Source organism: Nothobranchius furzeri, chromosome 14 (assembly GCF_043380555.1).
Source record: "Nothobranchius furzeri strain GRZ-AD chromosome 14, NfurGRZ-RIMD1, whole genome shotgun sequence".
NCBI classification, from domain to species: Eukaryota; Metazoa; Chordata; class Actinopteri; order Cyprinodontiformes; family Nothobranchiidae; genus Nothobranchius; species Nothobranchius furzeri.
In genome coordinates this window covers 36946646-36966370 of record NC_091754.1, presented here as the reverse complement: position 1 = coordinate 36966370, position 19725 = coordinate 36946646, and the positions used below count along the sequence as shown (strand labels likewise).

The window sequence follows — 19725 nt, the reverse complement described above, 5'->3', positions numbered from 1 at the left end:
TGGCGTGGTCGAAACACCCATCATTAGTGCGATCCAGGGCGTAAGGCAAAGCGGATCAGAAAATAATGTTTTTGAGCCCCGTTGACTTGCATTCGTTTTTTTCGTTCTTCCTGGGAGCCGACCGGAAATGGAGGAGACTTAGGCTCCCTGGCAGGGAGAGGTGAGTGTTTGCAGATTGGCTTTAGCTGCGCATGGACGTAATTTTCACTTTAGACGTGGGGGGTGGGGGGGGGGGGGGGTGGGGGGGGGGGGGACACGTGTGTGTGTGTGTGTGTGTGTGTGTGTGTGTGGGGGGTCTTTACAGTATATTCTAATGGGAAACAGGCTTCAACACAAATGATTGTTTTCTGCTTGGTCCTAGAGCTCAACCAGTGCCAATTTAATATAAAGTATTGGTAAAAAGTGCAGGGGTGAAAACTTGACTTTGGAGAAAGTGGGGGGGACATATCCCCCCCCCCCCCCAAAAAAAAAATTACGTTCATGCAGCTTTAAGACTCACCTGTTCAAAGGTTCAGAAGTGCTGTTAGTTTGCGCCCCTTAGTTTCACTTTATTTTATTTCACCACATCAAGAGAAAAAGAAATTTTTCTGAACTTTCAAATAAAAACACTGGACTGGTCGAGCGAACAGCTCATTTTATTATTTGGGATGTGCCCGTTTGTTGTTTACACACCTGCTCAGCTCGGGTCCAAGAAGGAACATAAACAATTCTTTTTCATTTCAAATTTGCTTGAATCAAAGTTCCGGGAGAGGCCAGGAGCCTATTGGTGCTTCAGCTGAACATCGGATCTCCCTGGTAGCCTCTGGCTCGTGAGGTGGTGCGCCGTGCGCGCGCTGGCGGAGCACAAAGGCAACGTGATTGCAGCAGGATGAAAGGATGAATTCGATTCAGGCTGTCTGTTAAAATCTTTGGTCTGGTCCAGTGGGGACTGGCTGCTGCTCAGTCGCTGTCCCTGTCCTCCTGGACGGTGGTGGTGGAGTGGTTGTACAGTCCCTGCGCCATCAGCTGCAGCGCCAGTCCGTTCTTCAGACCGCTGGCCTTTTTAATCTTGGCCCGCTTGTTCTGAAACCAGATTTTAATCTGGGATTCGTTCAGGCTCAGCTCTTGGGCCAGAGTCTGCCTCCGCTGCTCCGTGATGTAACGGTTCACCTGGAACTCCGTCTTCAGCCTCTGCAGCTGCTCGGCCGTGAAGGCCGTGCGCGGCCGCTTGTCCTCGCGGCCACTCTGGGACTTCTTCAGTTTCCGCGTTCTTGGGCCTGCAGTAAGGACAAAAGACAGCCGAGCGGAAATATGAATATACCCGAATAAGAGTCTGTTAGGGAGCGGAAACAAGACGATAAACATTTATTATCATTATTGTTATTATTGCTAATATTATTATGCGATGGTTAGGTGTCTTAACAGCGTGAAATATATGGAAACAAATACTCATATAACCACTAACCCTATAATAATAATAATAATTATAATAATAATAATAATAATAATAACAAAAATAATAATAATACAATTTCTCTAAGATTATCAAACTAAAACTTGACTCATGCAAACACACGAGTATTTTAGTATTTTTTATTCCAACTGCGGTAAATAGGTTGACTAGAATAAAAACTCTTGTGACACCCATCTTTGAATTTACTCTCCTTTAATGCATTTTTATTTTTTTGGCGCATTCATTTACTTTTTCGTTTAGTTATATTTGATTTATAAATTAATAAGAAAAACAAATTATACAATAATAAGCTTGATTCTAAAGTGGGTTAAAGAAAATCATTGTTATAATAAATAAATGCGAGTTTGTTCAGTTTTCTGCGCACTTGATAACTTTAAACAAAACCTTTGATCGAGAAAAACGAATCACGGATAGTTTCATAATAAATATTATACTGTTAAAATAATACTGCTAATTGTTATGAGAAAATAAAAGTTGTTATTTAAATTTGATTATTAAAGCTATCATCGATCTATCTTTAATTGGTTTATCAAAATGAGACACAAGGTTTGTTGTTATTGTTGTTGTTGTTGTTCTGAATGGGTTTATTGTCTTACCAGAGGAGGGTCTATCTGAGTACCGGGTGCAGTAGACCCAGGCAGGCCACAGCAGCGACTTCTTGTCTGCAGCAGGTGCTCCGTTTCCGTTCAGGAGCACTAGTGAGGAGGTGGTGGTGGAGGAGGAGGTGGTGGTGGTGTTCTCCCCCCCACTTGCTTTCACAACATTGTAACTTTCAGGGGAAATGTCTGCATCTGTGCTTCCTGTGCAGCTCCTTTTGCTCTTTTTAGGACTTGCGTTGGAGGACGCAGAGGAGGAGGAGGAGGAGGTGCTGTCGTTACTGCAGCAGGAGTCCAGGCCCGGTGTCCCAGGGATGCTCGCACTGCTGAATACCGGGTAAACACCCTCCCGGTCGGGTTCCTTCTTGCAGCCGAAGTCCGGCCGCAGAATGTTATCGATGAAGAAGTTGGTGGTCCTGTGGGCCTGCTGGGCCCCCTGCAAGGGTCGGAGGAGAGGGGAGGGGAGGCTGGGAGACAGAGGAACACTCTCCCCCTCACTGCTATCCGAACTCTTCAAATTTCGCTGCTCACTCATGTCCTCTCATACAAACAGGAAGTGTCCCTCCAGCCCGCTGTGTGTCCTGCAGCAGCAGCCCTGCAGCATCCTGTCAGGAGAAACCCTCACGCGCTCCGGTGCATGCTTGTCGCTCCACAGCGGCTCCTCACTGCTCTCACGCACCATATGCTTCCACGGTTGTATGACAGCAGATTCTGCCAGGGCCTGCATCACACCAGAAGCACACGCACGCGCGTCCAAAACAACCTACTGAGCAGCGGACCAATCACAGCCCGGGACAGAGCTAAACATCAGGTGACGTCGTCCAATAAAGTATCTGAGAGAAGTCTTTGTGTGTGTGTGTGTGTGTGTGTGTGTGTGTGTGTGTGTGTGTGTGTGTGTGTGTGTGTGTGTGTGTGTGTGTTATTATTACTATCCTGCTCATTCCACAGCCTTTTTCACGCACGTGCTTCAGCCCTGGGCCGTGACATGGGTTCGCTCCTGGCGTTTGGACATCAGCTTTTGCTCTCATGCACCAGGACACACGGATCCCCATCATCTGTTCGCTGTTTGGTTGGAAATGGCGAATTCGCACAACACAAATCGCTGGGAATTTGGTGGTGTCCAAAAACAAATGAGAAACGCGTCCAGATCCATCACCAAGGTCCTTGCGTCCAAAGCAACCAATCAGCTGCCAGCTCACCTGCAGTAGTAACAGGTTTTATTTGTCCCAAACTCCACAAGGTTCAAAAGAGGAAAGACGCGTGAGGAAAATGTCCCAATCTAATCCATAATCCTAATTTTATTTGTGTCGTGCTTATAAAGGCGCACCTCCTCTCACTGCTGTCAGGATGTCATTGTCCCGCAGGACGCGCTTATCTGCGAGTGAAAGACTGGAGCTGTCTGCGGTTAATTTAGGTTTTAATTCATTTTCCCGCCTCGCGTTCATCTCTGACGCGGGAGAAAAGTGACCGATGTGCCTCCATCACCGCGCCAAACGCTCCATCAAAGCGTCTTTTAAATGTTCGGGTTTTCAGCTGAATACGGACCCAGGCTTCACACAGAACCACCTAATTAGTGTCATTAATTATACCTCCGGGTTGGTTTTTCTGGAGGTCCTGCTGCGGCATGGCTCCTCCTCATGCTCTCCCAATAAACTCCCACTTCCCTGTTTCATGCTGAGATGCAGACACACTGACCCTGGATCAGGCTAACATCCTCAGGTAAACCTGCATCCTGAGATGATCAGCTTCACCACAGAGAGATGCACAATGTGTTTACAAAACACTCATTGTCTGCCCTTGTCAGGATATCACTCTGCTTTGTTGTGTTGCTAAATATTTCTATAAAATGGAAACAACAGAGCAGGATTCCAAAAGTTTGACTGGATCTAAAATTATTTTACCAGCTGCTAAAATCAATAATGATTTCAGCTTCAGCAGGATTAAATAAGCCTCTAGCAGGTGAAACTGAGAATCTGGTGCAAAAGTCCATGTCAGTAACTCACCTTAGACTGAGAGACCATCTAAAGGCTCAGGAGCCCTCTGCAGGTGTTCTGGATTCATCAGCTGATCAGAGTGTGACACTTTGAGTCTAGAATATTGAACCTTTTCACAATATTCTGATAGTCTGAGATTATGAATGTGGGGTTTTCATCAGTTGTAGGATATAATCATCACAGTTAAAACAAACAAAGGCTGAAACATCTGGATTTGCATGGAATGGGTCTGTCTCACAGATTGGTTTCACCTTCTAAGCTGATTAGTAAAATGAGTTTTGCACCATATTCTGATTTTTGGACTTCCACCTGTGCTGCTGAGTCTACAGCAGACATAACATGACATCAGAGGGACACCTGCTGGTCAGAGACAGGCAACACCCCCCATCCACACACAAGCCGGGTTCCTGGTTGGATTTACGTGATCCTCATATTTTATGTTACTTTCTTTTTAATTATGTCGACAATGATCAAAACCTTTTCTGCTTTTATATTAAAGAGTGGAACAGCTCAGGTCTGTGCAGCTAACACTGAAGCTGTGTCACCAATACAAACTGTGTTTAGAAATAAAATTAAATAAATATATAATTATAAATTCATTTCACAAGCACTTCTTTACCACTTTAACTTAAAGAAGGCCTCATAAGTGACCCTGGGGGTCAAATATCCTCCTAAACCCTGCTTGGACTATCAGTGAAGAAGTCCCAGGAGTCATCTGCAACAACACCTCGGGGGTAAACAATGGAAGTCATTTACCTTCAGCTGCTTGTCTCTTATTTCTTTGGTTTCAAAAAGGCAGAACGGGGAAAAGTAAAGAAAACAAGAAGGCAGTTTCAAGTACAGATGGTAATACATGATCAAAAATATAATTTAAAGCTAATTAGGAAAACAAGTTAGCTTTAAAAATGTTTTTTCATGCCTCTTTACAACATTCTGACATAGTAGAGCCATATTGTGAACATTAATAATAAAGTGGCTCTCTCACATTTGTCTTAAAAGTTCTAGACTTTTTTTGTAGAGCGCTTTTCATGATAATATCAGCACAAAGTGCTTTACATGAAAAAACAACAACAGTGGATGTGGATTAAGACAGCTTTCACACATCAAAACTACACACCCTAACAAAAAAATAAAACATCTGGACACTGAGGTAAAAAAAATTATAATAATCTGCTTAAAATAGTTTCAGTAGATTCATTAAAAGCCAAGCTAGTATGATCAACACTTTCAGCAGTGCTGAGGAGCTCCGGCAGACTGGCCCAGACCAGAGGACCTGCAGAGACCGCGGGGCCTCATAATTCAAAAGAAGGTCGACTAAATAGAATGGTCCAAGTCAAGACCATGGAAACATTTATTAACCAATAAAAGAGCCTTAAAACTGATCCTAAAATATACAGGGAGCCATTGCAGCAATTTCAGAACTGGTGTAATATGTTCCCGCCCTCTGGTCCTCGTCAGCACACATGCTGCTGGACTCTGGAGTGTTTGTAGGCTAGAAATACTCCTTTTGAGTAGACCAGAGAGCACGGGTCTCATTTATAAAACTGGGGAGGGGGGGCAGTACAAGTGATAATGCTGCAGGATTTCATAATTGTATCTTCTCAGCAGCAGCACTGCAGGTGCTCTCCATGTCCAGCATGTGCGTTAGCCAGGTCCTTAGTCAACTTAAAGTTGCGCACATTTTTACGCTAAGTTTTCTTTCATAAATCCCAAAGTTTGCATGGAAAGTTGCTTACGCAGTTTTCCGACCCCGTTTTGTGCGTAAGCAAGCTTGATAAATGAGACCCCTGGTCATTACAATAATCTAGTCAAACACACAAGAACACCTCTGTGCTGGCAACACAGAGAAATGGGAGAAAGGTGATAAAATCCTATTGTGGTTGTATTTTTGATATGCAGAATAAAATTGAGCTCAGAGCGTCTCAGGGAACATACCCGAGGGGAGGGGTAAGTGTTCAAAAAAGTTCAGAATTCAGCTCAGCAGGGGCAGATTTGGCAATCTGGGGGCCCAAGGCAAACATAGACATGGGGCCCCTTACACTAAATTTTCGACAATCTTATTTTTAACTGGATTTACAAAACTCTCCCCTCTGAGTTATTTTCCCTTTTTATTAGTCCTCCTCTTTTTTCCTGTATTTCCCTCCCTTTGAGTGCTTTCTTTTTCCTGTCAGGGCTCCTGTGCTTTTGCCTCTGTATTTTTTTCTATTTTCCATTTTGATCTATGTTTTCCTCCCTTTAAACATTTTCCATTGTCTTTCCTTTTCTGCTTCCTTTGACGTTTACATCGAAAAACGACGTCACTGTCAGAAGTGAAAATTAAAGCTTTTATGAAGCACGCTGCTTCTTTCTCTTATTGGAGCCACTAGGATAACTCCAGTTCTAAACTACTCTGGCTGCTCTGTTCTGAGCTATTTGCAGTTGTCTTAGATGTTGCTGGACCAAGCTACTGTGCAGTACTGTAAATGAGGTAAAACAAGACTTTAAACAACATTTTTCAATACAGTGGTAGAACAATATGTAGAACACTTTCTTGACATAAAGATTCCTCAACCCACCATACTGACTATATGGTCAACGTGATCTGACCAGGAAAATAAGTTGTCTATTCTAACGCCCAACAGTTTGACTTTGGTGACCTGCTCCACCTTGGTATTATTCATTTGCAGTTTTATTGAAGTAGTCTTTGATAACATATTGCTGCTGCAAAAGGCCATACACTCAGTTTTGGAGATGTTTACAGTTTTTCTCAAATGCTAAAACACAAAAGCCAATCCTCTAAACCAAATGACCAGTTGTCTAAACACATTTACTAAATCTAGCCATCATTTTCCAACATCATAAACGCATTTCACATGAAGACAATTCACAAAACACAATCCTCCGTTCTCATAAATCTAAACACGTTTCCTTGCTAAAACACAAGCTGCAAAAGAACTCTGCTCATATTCTCAAAGGAAAGCTCATGTGATGCCAAATGCTTGCCACAGTCAGCACTAATTGAACACAATGAACACACCTGTCGTCATTCATTACACACAACGACTCAAAATTGAAGACACTTGTTGCTAATGCTGTGACCACATGTATAAAAGCAAGTTCAGAGTGCACAGTTTGCTGAAGATTCCAAACAAACACGATGGATGAAGGCAGAGTCAGGGGAAGAGGAATTCGAGTCAGAGGAGGGAGAAGAGCTGGCCATGGAAGAAGAGGAGCTGGCCAATGAGGAAGAGGAGTTCAAATCAGAGGAGGAAGAGTAGGAGGCCAACAAGGGAGAGGAGAAGGTCCAGAAGGGAGAGCAAGACAACCTCGCACCATCATTACGGAAGAGATGCGAGCAACGGTCATTGACCATGTCATTGTCCATGGCATGACAACGGCTGAAGCAGGACTAGGAGTCTGTCCAAACCTGAGTAGGTTCACCGTGGCCACCATTATCAGGGCATTCAGACAACACAACAGGTATTGTACTCTATTGCTTTCTTTGTCACAATACAGTTTTACAAGCCTGTGAAAGTAGTATATTGGTTTCAAATCAGTTGTTGTTGTACATGTCAATTGACAACACATGTTTCTTTCTTTAGTTGAAAGAATGCCACATAGAGGTGGGAGGGTTGCCATATTTACAGAGGCACAAGAAACCATCATTGTGGATATGGTTCGTGAGAACAACCTCATCAGACTCCGGGAGATCAGAGACAAAGTCATTGCCGATAATGTCAGCGTTGAGAGCATTGATGTCTGCTTGGCCACAATAGACCAAGTTCTCCTGCGCCTAAAGATGCGGATGAAACAGGTCTATAGGGTTTCCTTTGAGCGCAACTCTGCGCGACACAAAGACCTACGTTACGAGTATGTGCAAGTAAGAATACATCCATGTTCACAGTACAATTAGTGGATATACTGTGTTGCTCAGTGGCCTGCATTAGTTTTGGACAATACTGTGCTACCTGATTGACTGTTGTTCTGAACACCTGTGCACTTTCACATATTCACAGAGGATATTGCAGTTGGATGCGATGGCCAGACCTCATGAGTACCTCTTCCTGGATGAGGCTGGCTTCAACCTGCAGAAACGAAGGCAAAGGGGCCGTAACATCATTGGCCAAAGAGCCATCTCTGAGGTTCCTGGCCAACGGGGGTGGGGGGGTGTAATATCACTCTTTGTGCGGCCATGCGTTCGTAGGGGCTTGTCCACCGGCATGCTGTCCTTGGGTCTTACAACACCCAACTTCTCCTCACCTTCCTAGAGGAGCTAAAAGACATCCTCCTGGACCGCCAACAACACCATCCTGGGCCCGCACATCACATTTATGTGATCATTTGGGACAATGTCCGCTTCCACAGAACAAACCAAATCAGAGTGGTTCACCATCAACAGTAACCACTTTTTAAATGTCTGTCTGCCACCCTACTCCCCTTTCCTGAACCCTATAGGTGAGTTCTTCTCATCGTGGAGATGGAAGGTTTATGACAGACAACCATACACTAGAGAGAACCTCCTAAGGGCAATGGAGCTGACCTGTGGTGACATCCCAGTGGAGGCCTTACAAGGATGGATTCGCCAGTCCAGGGCGTTTTTCACGCGGTGCATGGCAAGAGACAATGGAGTCTGCGATGTGGATGAGGTGATGTGGCCCGATACAGCTCAGCGACATGATGCCGCACAGTGAAGGTGTGTGTGTTGTGTGTTAACATTAACACAGATCCAGATTACTAGTAAATATCAGGTCAATACAAGTTGAGGTCATTTTGCCATTTGCGCCGAGGTATGTTCTAGTGGGTGACGTGACCATTTGAGTGAGGTTACATATGCTAGCCATGGAAGACCGTCTTGCGTGAGTGACATTGTTTGAAAAACCAGTCTACATTAAAATCCCCCTAGGAGAAAAATCTTTGTTTTCCTTAGACGCTCGGTCTAAAGTGTCGCATATTTTTTTCGAAATGACACACGTGAGAGCTGGGAGGCCGATAACAGCAACCAACCAGAAAAGGCTTAGAGTGAGGCGTGTGGATCTGAAGCCATAACATTTGAATTTCAGCACACATATCGTTTCTTGGTAAAACTGCTATATTGTCGTTATTGTATAAGGCTACACCCCCACCATATTTACCCGTCTCTCCTGTAGAGATAATAATCAATTGCTACAACAGAGTCATCTAAACATTTATCCAAATGTGTTTCTGATAGTGCCAAAACACAGATGTTCTCTTTTTGGCACAATCTTGCTATTTCAGCAATCTTATTTCTAAGATTGCATGTATTTAAATGACTAATGATTAGGCCCTTTTTAGAGAAACTTGCCAAAGGGGGTTTGTTTCCTTATTGGATCTCGTATCTATTGGTCAAAAACAACAAAATATTAAAACGTCACAGTTTTAAATCAACGACTGCTCTCAGTGTTATTCCCTTTCAGTTAGTTCAGTTTTTTTGTCCAATGACCAGCTTGTCATACCTCAGCCATGCTCTTTCACCTTTCTCTCGCAGCTTTTAGTTTAGGCCAGAGTTCTTTTCCCTTCTGTTGCTCTGCATCTTCATGTAGATGTTGGTCCCCTTCAGCTTTTTGACAAAAGAGAAGATGGACTGTTTGTCTTTTAAAGGAAGTAAATTCACCATAACTTTTCTTGGCTTTCCTCCCTCTTGGTGATAACCAATCCTCTGGACGCGATCCATCTCAATCTTGGTACCATCTAGCTCCAGATTATTTGTTGAACCTTAATTTCCAAGTCATTAGATTTGTCTCCCTTAGCACCTGGTATCCCATCAATGATATTTATCCTTTTGTGCTGATTTTCAGTGTAATCCAATCTTGCAAACAATTCATCGATGTCTTGTTAAACCTCTATATCCCACTTTCAAAAGATGCTAACTTGGCTTCAATTACCTTGTGTCCTGTTATCTCCTCCATTTTGCTTTGTGTAAACTACAAACTTGTCTTCGGCTCTTGTACGTCTCTCATCACGCCATCCAGCCTCCTGTGTGTTCCATCTATCACCACCTTGCAAGGTTTCTTGCTGCAGATGTAACATTTCATTGTAGAATTCATTCTGCTGCTTCAGCGTCTGTAGACACAGCCATGCTGACACCCGTCTCATCTTAACAAGGCACAGCTTTTATAGGAGGCATAGTTTCTTACACCAGCCACCACCGCAACATCGCAGTATCTAGATGATAGTAAAACAAACACACTAGCTCCTCCTGGCTGTTGTAGATAGATGATTAAAGTGTAAGATAATACAACTTCCTCCGGTGCAGGCCAATCCAGACCTATAGGCCCAGGGGCCTCTTGACTTTTTACAGCCAAAATATCTCATCAAGCAATGATGGAAATAAAGTCCAGGTATTACTTGATACAATGGTAGAGTACTTCTGATGTTAATAAGGGATTCCAGAAATATTTGATATTCTCTGCTCTGCTGTGATTGGCCCACCAACCTCATGGAGCGCTGTTAGTGGCCCACCACACCGATAGAGCGCTGTTAGTGGCCCACCACACCGATAGAGCGCTGTTAGTGGCCCACCACACCGATAGAGTGCTGTTAGTGGCTCACCACACCAATAGAGCGCTGTGATTGGCCCACCACACCGATAAGAGCGCTGTGATTGGCCCACCACACCGATAAGAGCGCTGTGATTGGCATGCCACCAGACTGGCCTTGCCTGCTGGGGCGCTAATAGGGTGTGGCTAGACTGACTTGCAGAGCAAAATTACTTTGCGTCGGTCTAGATTTCTATGCTACAGTTTACCATCACATGGGTAACCAAGACAAACTAGTAGCTTTACTCAGGTTAACGTTTATTATAATAAACATTAAGGCTGATGGATGGACACATACACACACACAGGTTAAAAAGAATCTCTGTTCATTACTATTTAATCAACATGGTGACACACAGTTTTATTATCTGAAATCAGATCAACATTTAAAATAAAATGGAATGTGTGTAGACTCAGCTGTGTTACAACACAAGCTGCTTCCCAGGCACTCTGGTATTAAGATGCTGCAAGTCGGTTACACCCCCCTCCCCTCCCCCCACCCAGCACAGATCAGATCAGCTCATCGTCATCAGGCTAAAGCCGACATGAGACCACTGGTACTCCAGGACTCCTGGAGGCTGAAGCTGGGCCACAGGCCGGAGGCCTTTGTCCTCATGTAGACCTCCTACTTAACTTGCCTGTGTTAATGTGCTGTGTGTGTGTGTACGCGCTGCAGCTGGGACCACCAACTACAGCTTGGGCGGGCTGGCTAGCTTCACCTTCAGGTTCTCTGCCAACTTGTCCAGGAATGCAAACGTGTTCAAGTAGTCGGCGCTTGTCACACTGAGAAGCACAAAACACGTTCACAAAGTGAAGACAGGAGATGAGTAAACACTGAAAGGTTTCTAGACCTCACAATATCGAGGACAGACTAAAAGACACCATCATTTGGTGAAGATGGACTCAAAAACATGCAAAGATGAGGAAATGTTTAAACGTTTTGTTGAGAACATCTCTGAAAGAGACAAAAACTAACTTTGACAAGCCTTTGATGCAAATCGCCAAATCCTTGGTCATGAAACCAGCTTCAATGGTTTCTATGCAGACGGCTTCCAGAGACTCGGCAAAGAAGCGCAGCTCTGCGTTGCTGTCCAGCTTGGCCCGGTGGAGCAAGCCCCGTGTCCATGCAAAGATGGAGGCTGAAGCAAACACACACTGCTGTCAGGAAACATCTACAAATCCCGTCACACTCACTCAGGATGTATTATGCAGGACGATTCTACCTATGGGGTTAGTGGACGTCTCTTTTCCCTGCTGGTGTTGTCGGTAGTGACGGGTCACGGTCCCATGTGCAGCCTCCGACTCCACGGTACGCCCATCAGGACAGACCAACACGCTGGTCATCATGCCCAAAGAACCATAACCTGAAACAGTTCCAACAAACAGACATTGAATCCTTTTGATGGACAGAGGAAAAAGCATAAAAGTTATAATAATGAAATAATGTGCTCGTTGCACCAACCTTGTGCTACAGAGTCTGACTGTACGTCCCCATCGTAGTTCTTGCAGGCCCAGATGAAGCCTCCCTCAGACTTCATGGCCTGAGCCACCATGTCATCTATCAGCCGGTGCTCGTACCAGATTCCTTTAGCCTCAAACTGAGTTTGATATTCTCTAACAGACCAAGGACAAACCAACCGTTACTTCTGGTCTACATAAGGTAAAGGCGCTTTAAGGGAGTCACGTGTGCATTTTAAAATGCTTACTTTTCATAGATCTCCTGGAAAATGTCTTTGAAGCGACCGTCATATTTCTTTAGGATTGTGTTCTTGGTGCTGAGGTACAGAGGCCAGCATTTAGACAGAGCCATCTGGAAGGAGCTGTGGGCAAAGTCCCTGATGGACTTGTCTGTGTTGTACATCCCTAAGGCCACACCCCCAGTTCCTGAGCAAACACAAACACAATCAGACCAGTCTAGAACACCTGCTCATGGTTGATTTAGTTTTTCTAATCTCTAAGCTTTCATATTTTGAGTTTTTGTATTTTTACTTCTCAAGCTTTCAGTCTTCTAAAGGTCAGTTAGATGTGAACAGAAGGGGTTAAAGGTCAACTCTACTCATACTTTCAACACATTTGAAGTGGTCTCTAGTAGGAATGAAAGCGTTGCAAGTCGTTCTAGGGACAAAAGCTCAGATGCACCCGTTTCAGGAAGGACACATCAGCTAGAGGACAAAGTAGCTTCAGACAGCAGGATCTGGAATTACTTCCTGATATTTGGACATCTCTCCTCTGATTGGCTAACAGCAACATGACTCTACCACTGACTCTGATTGCTCTCCAACACTGATGTTTTATCTCCACCAGTAAAAAAAGCCTGGAGGAGTTCTGCTTTTAGGCGATGTTGCTAATGCTAACTGTAATCTTCGAGCAGCTGAGTTGTTCTCTGCTGTTTCCTGAACGCCAAACCAACAGCAGCCTTCCCCGTCGTGAGTCAAGATGGGTGAGTCCATGAATGGTAAGTGATAGTGTGACGTAGATGTGTTTTTTCTAATCCTAGAGTTTCACCATCTGTTTTCTATCAGACGCTAATGCAGCAGATAGGTGTAGGAGACTATGTAACAGCTGAAACATCTCCCCGGCCTTTCTTGGTGTGTCTACAGGAGAAATTCATCACTAAATTAAACAAATCAGGTGTGTTCCTGATCTTAAACATGAGCCAGACTGCAGCGCCAGGTATGTCATCTCAGCAGAGTGGATTGTCAACTGTGAAGCTGCAAGTGGAATATTCTGTCCACAGGAGACAGGGGCTGGGTGACATTTCCATAACTCTGTAACGGGTCATTTTACCACAAACCGGCTCAAGAAAATGATTTAAAAATATGAAAAAGTTGCCAAGTATCCCTTTATGGAACAGAAATGTAAATAGGAGATTATGGTTCTGCTTTCTTTTACAGTTTCTGCAGCCAACTGGAAGTGTGAATGTAGAAAAGTGAGTTGGTCTAAATCACAGCAGGATGCAACTAGAGAGAAAACCACAAGAGACAGTTGACCTTCACCACACACCAGAGTGGGTCAGGGACAGTTTTACTTATCCTAAACTTATCACTTCTCCTGTGTAGAAAAAGACTCGAGACTAAAATATGTCTGTTTTCCAGAAATTAGATGAGCAATGATTGATCTGTCTGAGGTAGAAGGGGTTAGGCTTGATTAGAGCCTCATCCATTTTAAGATTCTTAGGTCTCAGCTTTGATTTTCTAAATCATTCTAAGAGTAGGATGATAAACATGAAGGACAGATTATCCATTCATCTGATGATCAGCAGTTAGTTTTAGAGTGGATGTCAAACTTTTGTCTTTACCCTCAAACTTGTGGACGACATATTTGACCGGTTCTCCATTTGTGGGTGTGTAGACCATCTCCACCGTTCCAGGGCCCGGCACCACAAAGTCCGTGGCTAGGTACTACAGGGGGAAGGGGTTGGTAGTTAAATACTGGAAAACAATATGGCTACATACACACAGCATAAGTCTTAGTCATAGGCCGGTACCGGTTCAGGAACAGACACAAATCAACATGGTGCTCATATCTAATGTGCATTTAGACTCTCCTGCTGCATTTTTGATCTCAGACTGGAGAACTGCTGACGTGTCCACTGGGTCAAGAGCCAGTCTCATATTTAGTTTGGTCACAGTGCTGCAACAGGTCCAAAGATCCAAGATAATTATTGACTAGGTGTGTCCTAGCAACACCATTATGTAACACACACACACACACACACACACACACACACACACACACACACACACACACACACACACACACACACACACACACACACACACACACACACACACACACACACACACACACACACACACACACACACACACACACACACACACACACACACACACACACACACACACACACACACACACACACACACACACACCTCCTCCTCCAGCTCCTCACCAAGACGTTTTTAACACTTTGACCAATTCTTTTAACTCATTCACTGCCATTGATGACAAAAGTCGTCATTTGCATTTTTTTTTACTGTGTGGGCATTGGAACGAGCCCCTGCACCGTGAGAACAAACATCCCAGCTCTAAAGCCGATCTTCATCCGCGTACGACACATTCAATTCAATTCAATGATACTTTATTAATCCCAGAGGGAAATTAGAGTTTCAGTACACACAATTCTGAGATCAGACAGACATACATAGGCATAGACAAATGATAAGAATTGGTGACTGTGGTCATTCACAAACCGAGTCGCGCTACCTTAATAGAGATCAGAGAGTTTACATGAGGATTGGTTCAGGTGGAGGAAAAAAAAGGCACTTCAGAGTTACCCTCCACAGGGAGGGCAGCTTTGCTCTGCAAACAACACCTCAGACAGAAATGCAACAGACTTCAGACATCACACAACATAAGTGTCCACTAGGTGGGGAGGTAGGGTTTGGGACTCTCCACACATCAGTGCATGCAGCCGCGATAAGCAGCGCTCGTCACCTCCGTTTGAACAGGGGTGGGAGGTCGTTGGGTTAGAGAGCACAGTGACTCCTGGAAACGGTTCCATGACCTTCACCCATGACCTTCACCGGTCGCAGTCCTGCCCAGGCTGGGATAGGGAGACAGAGTTGCCATGTCGACGGCAGCATTCCACATTTCTTCTGGGGGGGGGGTATTCGCTTCAGCCTCACAGGCTCAAGGGCACCAGAGTCAGATAAGAACTTGTTTTGGGGCCAGAGATAATTTCCTCTCCGTCTTAAAGTTCTGTTGGTCTCCAACCCCTCTAGATCCAATAATGGTGTAAATTAATCTAGTCCCAACCGTGCGGTCCCGTCAACTCTCTCTTTGATCGAATCCACCTTCTGTGCCAGAGTCTGAATCTCAGCCAAAGTTCCAAGCTTACGACTCATCTCGACACATGGTCAAGAAGTAGAAATCCATGTGTTAGCAGATCGTTTTGGGCTGCTGCTGTAAAAAAAAGTGAAGCGCGAACCGGAAAAGCTTCTGCCGATCACAATTCAACAACGGATTATGAAAGAACAGATAGCGCTCAAAACACGCGGCTTCTTTCTGATGTAAGAGGTGAGTCTCTGCTTTGTTTTGGTTGTTTTAGCATCAACATCATCCTAGCGCGCAACATTCTGTCTCTTAAAAAAAAACAGTAAAAACGCTGGCAACGAAGGGTTTTTCTGGCTAGCAAACGGCTGGCAGTGAATGACTTAATGTGGGGTTCAGTCAGGGTACGAATGACACAAAGGCTTTGAACATCTTAGATGTGTTCTTGCTGTGTCGTATCTCTAATTCCATGCTGTAGTTCTTTTTTAAAACACAGAGCAGTTTTGTTTACCTGTTTTCCCGCTACGTTTCCTTGCTGTGGTTCTAATTATTGACATAATAATTTTGGTGTTTCGGCCTTGGTTTCCTCGTCAGTTTCAGTCAAGAATTTTCATTTTGGTGCATCCCTACTATTTTCTGTGCCGGTAGCCAATTTAAAGGCTAGCAGTTAGCTTTTTCAATTCGCTGACTATCAAAACAGCACAAGAAAAAAAAAAGTCTGCTTTTCTGTTGGCATCATGGCAGAGCCTGGAAGTAAATGTAAGAGTAATGTTTTTGGAGGTGAGGCAAAAAGCTAAAACCAGAGTGAACATCAGCACGGCCTACGCTAGTTTGGGGAAGCTGAAGGAGTTTACGCAATCATGGACTGATAGTGACCTGGCTTTGTTGCTACTGGTAATGTAATATTTTTGTCCAACAGTGTGGATCTTTTTACTCTGTGGTTTATATTAGTATTAGTTGGCTCATCTTAGTCGTAACTTGTTGTTAGTGCTAACTATAGCAGAGTTGTTTATAACAGCTGTTATTTCACTTTCAGCCAGTAGGGCAGAGCAGCAGGAAACCGTTTAGTCCCCTCCTGACCCCACGGCTTCCAGAGCTCAAGACCGGTTACCTGGTCTCCGTGTGCATGTCTGCCGATGATGATGGGCTTCTGCCAACCAGGCACCAGTCGGGGGATGTTTTTACAGATGATGGCCTCCCTGAACACGGTGCCTCCCAGGATGTTACGGATGGTACCGTTAGGTGAGCGCCACATCTTCTTCAGCTTGAACTCTTCCACACGCTTCTCATCTGGTGTGATGGTGGCACACTTGATGCCCACATTGTAACGGCGAACTGCTTCGGCTGCTTCAACCGTTACTTTGTCATCTGTAGCATCTCGGTTCTCCATTCCAAGGTCATAGCTTTACAGGAGGAAATGGATACCAGTTAGCATGAAGCTAGTCAGAATTTACAAATTTTTGTTTCCTCGTTCCACATTTCACCCATTGTGATTCACAGACTGGAAACAAGCCAGAAGCACAACAGTGTGAGGATGCACAGCCCCAGACCATCTACCCTGCTCTAGTATCAGAGTAGAACCACAGAGCAGTGTGTCTGGGCTGTTGAACCCCGGTTGGTTACACAAATACAACACGACGGAGGCTGTCAGAGGCTGACTCACAGGAATCTTCTCTTCCATCTCATAGTTGGTGTGGCTGTAGCTGGTGGAGGTCCAACACATCACTAAATGATGTTATAAAATTCAAGATGGCTGCCATGGAAAACATAAAAGGGAGCAACTCATCCATGCTATGTAGGACTGTTTCTCTCCAAGAAGGTTCCTCCTAATCCTCCTCCACATTGGGTTTCCGCTGCCTGACACCTACACTCAGCAGTTCATACGTGGTGGTTTTCTTACTGATGCTCTCCAGAATCTTGTGGTGGTTCAAACCCTCAATGGTGCTCATCGTCCTTCCTTTCTGTCCAGTCTCAGGGAAGGACTTGAGATCAGTGTCTTCAACCTCGTCCTTTGGTCAGGCTATTACACCACTGGGGTTTCTGATGACTGGCTTGGCCCTTTTCTCTGACCAGTGGGCTCGTCAGGAACCGCCCAACTGGACGTACTGTTATAAGCAGCCTTGCTGTAAAACCTCAACAGACAGTACTGAGTATATGAATGCAAGCTAAACAAGAAACACAAGATCAGTTAGAACTCATGCAGGTCTGTCAGGTTGTTAGAATAACATGATGTGTTTAATCATTCACCCTCACAATCATGCTATGGAACATTTTCAGGGCATGTTTGATATTTGATGAGTGAGGCTCTCACCTGTGCAGGTCCAGTGTGAGGTACGGGAAGATGAGCTTCTCTTTGATGAGCTCCCAGATAACCCGAGTCATCTCATCCCCCTGCATCTCCACCACAGCACCGGCCTTGATCTTCTGAGACATTGTGCCTTTTCACACACACACACACACACACACACACACACACACACACACACACACACACACACACACACACTTTTTTATTTGACTGATTTGTAAAAATACAGGATCCAGTGTGTTCTCGGTGAAAGAGCTCATTCACAGCCTGAGGTGGGAGTAGCCAGAGCAGTGATTCAGCCAGATTTTATTCTCTATAATCGCCTTAAACGGTAAATCTGTAGAAGCTAATCATGGAACACACACTGTCATATGGTTGGGGTTAGGGAGTGAGAACAGGCACAGATGCTTCTTTGAGGCGGTTAAAGTCTGGGGTTTGCAGCATTAGAGCATGACATATCCCTGGCTGACGTTTGCCCTGGTTTGCTGTTACACAATGTTCCTAAAGCATCCACACATGGAGGGAGACAACCTGCCCAAGCTGCCCGAGGCGGTTTATCCACATCAGAAATGCGGAAACCGTTAAGATGAGATGTGAGAAGAACGTTCGTTGGCAAATGACCTGATAAAAAACAACACGAATCATGAAACCAGGAAGTAGCCTCTGGTCCGTAACGGACCCTTAGTGGTTAAAGCGAGATAAGAACCGAGCGCGTTTCACTTCTCTCCAACTTGCTGTTATATCGTTCTACGGAAGCCGTGACTTAATTACAACTGCCTACCTTTGATTAAATTAATGTCCACGACGGAATCGGCGACGAGATGCGGGACCAAGCTGGCTGGTAGGAGGAGAGTGGGGACAGGGCTACAGTCACCGGCTTCCACCGCGCGAGCATATTGACTTGATGTTTGACCAATCAGAGAAGACCAAGGATCCCAACAGCGAATCGGATCAACCTACACAAAAAGAGGCGTGATATTTAGTCGGTGTCCACGCCCACCGACAGACCAGCCGTTAACGTAAAAAGACGGGAGACACCCGCGTGAGGGTCAGGAGTTATGGAAAGCCAAACACGTCACAAATCAGTGGACTCTTTTAAAAAGCAGCTGAAAACTCACTTCTTCAAAGTGGTTTTTGTATGACCTTCTTCACCACTCTCTTTTTATTCTGCTCTCCCCACCTATTCCACCTTCCTCAGGATCCACTGATTTCCCTCTTTCGTGTTCACTCTCTCTTTTAACATTTTTTAATCACAATTGTCTATTTTTTTGCTGATTTATATTTTCACCATTTTCATTTTAACAATTTTCTGAATTATTTTTTATTTTTTGCCTTTGTGAAGCGCCTCGTGAATTTTATGTTGAGAGGCGCTATAGAAATTCTTCTTCTTCATTCTGTTTTCATTGTCTCGCAGCATCTAACACAAAGCGCCCCCGGACTTGATTTAGCGCATGTCTGTTGTCAAAGACAGCCAGATCTTATTAATCAAGCACAGATACTGTAGCGGTTTGTTACTGGACAACCTGGGCAACATGGCGAAATGGCACTAAAAAAATGTGCCGATGTGTGCGTCTTTTGGAAAACGTAGGCACTGATCAGTTCTCTAACATCCATTAGCAAATCAGGGAGCAGACGCGTTTTTTTCCAAGCGTGCTGCAGAGGTAGGAGGACAGGTTTGCTGAAGCAGCTGGAAACGAAGCTCGCATCTAACCAGCTCGCAAAAATAGAACAAACACAAAATTAGCAAGATAATATCTAAAATGTAGAGACACGTCAATCGCAGCTAAGCATTTTCTAAATCATAAGATCTATGTTTAACAGCTGTTTGCGAAGGGGGGGGGGGGGGGGGCAAGAGCATAGATAAACATACAACAGATGTGTTAATATACATATCTTTGGGCAAGAGGACCATCGACATAATAAGAGGACCCATACATATCATATATTAACTAGATGGCTCGCCCGCGCTGTTCGTCAATGGACCCTGACGTCCGTACGCGGCGGCCATCTTACTTCGGACAGCTGCCCCCCTCTAACACTGGTGT

The 19725-nt window shown here is 44.6% G+C and overlaps 2 protein-coding genes across 2 annotated transcripts; both read right to left on the bottom strand.

Moving 5' to 3' along the window:
- Window positions 1–617: 617 nt before the first annotated feature.
- On the bottom strand, window positions 618–2835 carry LOC107389442 (homeobox protein engrailed-1-B). Its single transcript, XM_015965575.2, has 2 exons — window positions 2050–2835; window positions 618–1256 (listed from the first exon to the last, which is right to left on the bottom strand). Exons 1-2 carry the CDS (start codon window positions 2582–2584, stop codon window positions 940–942), a joined length of 852 nt encoding a protein of 283 aa, XP_015821061.1. The 5' UTR covers window positions 2585–2835; the 3' UTR covers window positions 618–939.
- A 7985-nt stretch (window positions 2836–10820) lies between these two features.
- Window positions 10821–18609, bottom strand: idh1 (isocitrate dehydrogenase (NADP(+)) 1). Its single transcript, XM_015965740.3, has 9 exons — window positions 18462–18609; window positions 17684–17810; window positions 16484–16775; window positions 13878–13980; window positions 12286–12463; window positions 12042–12193; window positions 11803–11943; window positions 11556–11718; window positions 10821–11362 (listed from the first exon to the last, which is right to left on the bottom strand). The coding sequence occupies exons 2-9, from the start codon at window positions 17803–17805 to the stop codon at window positions 11269–11271; spliced, it is 1245 nt and encodes a 414-aa protein (XP_015821226.1). The 5' UTR covers window positions 17806–17810; window positions 18462–18609; the 3' UTR covers window positions 10821–11268.
- Between the last annotated feature and the right edge of the window lie 1116 nt (window positions 18610–19725).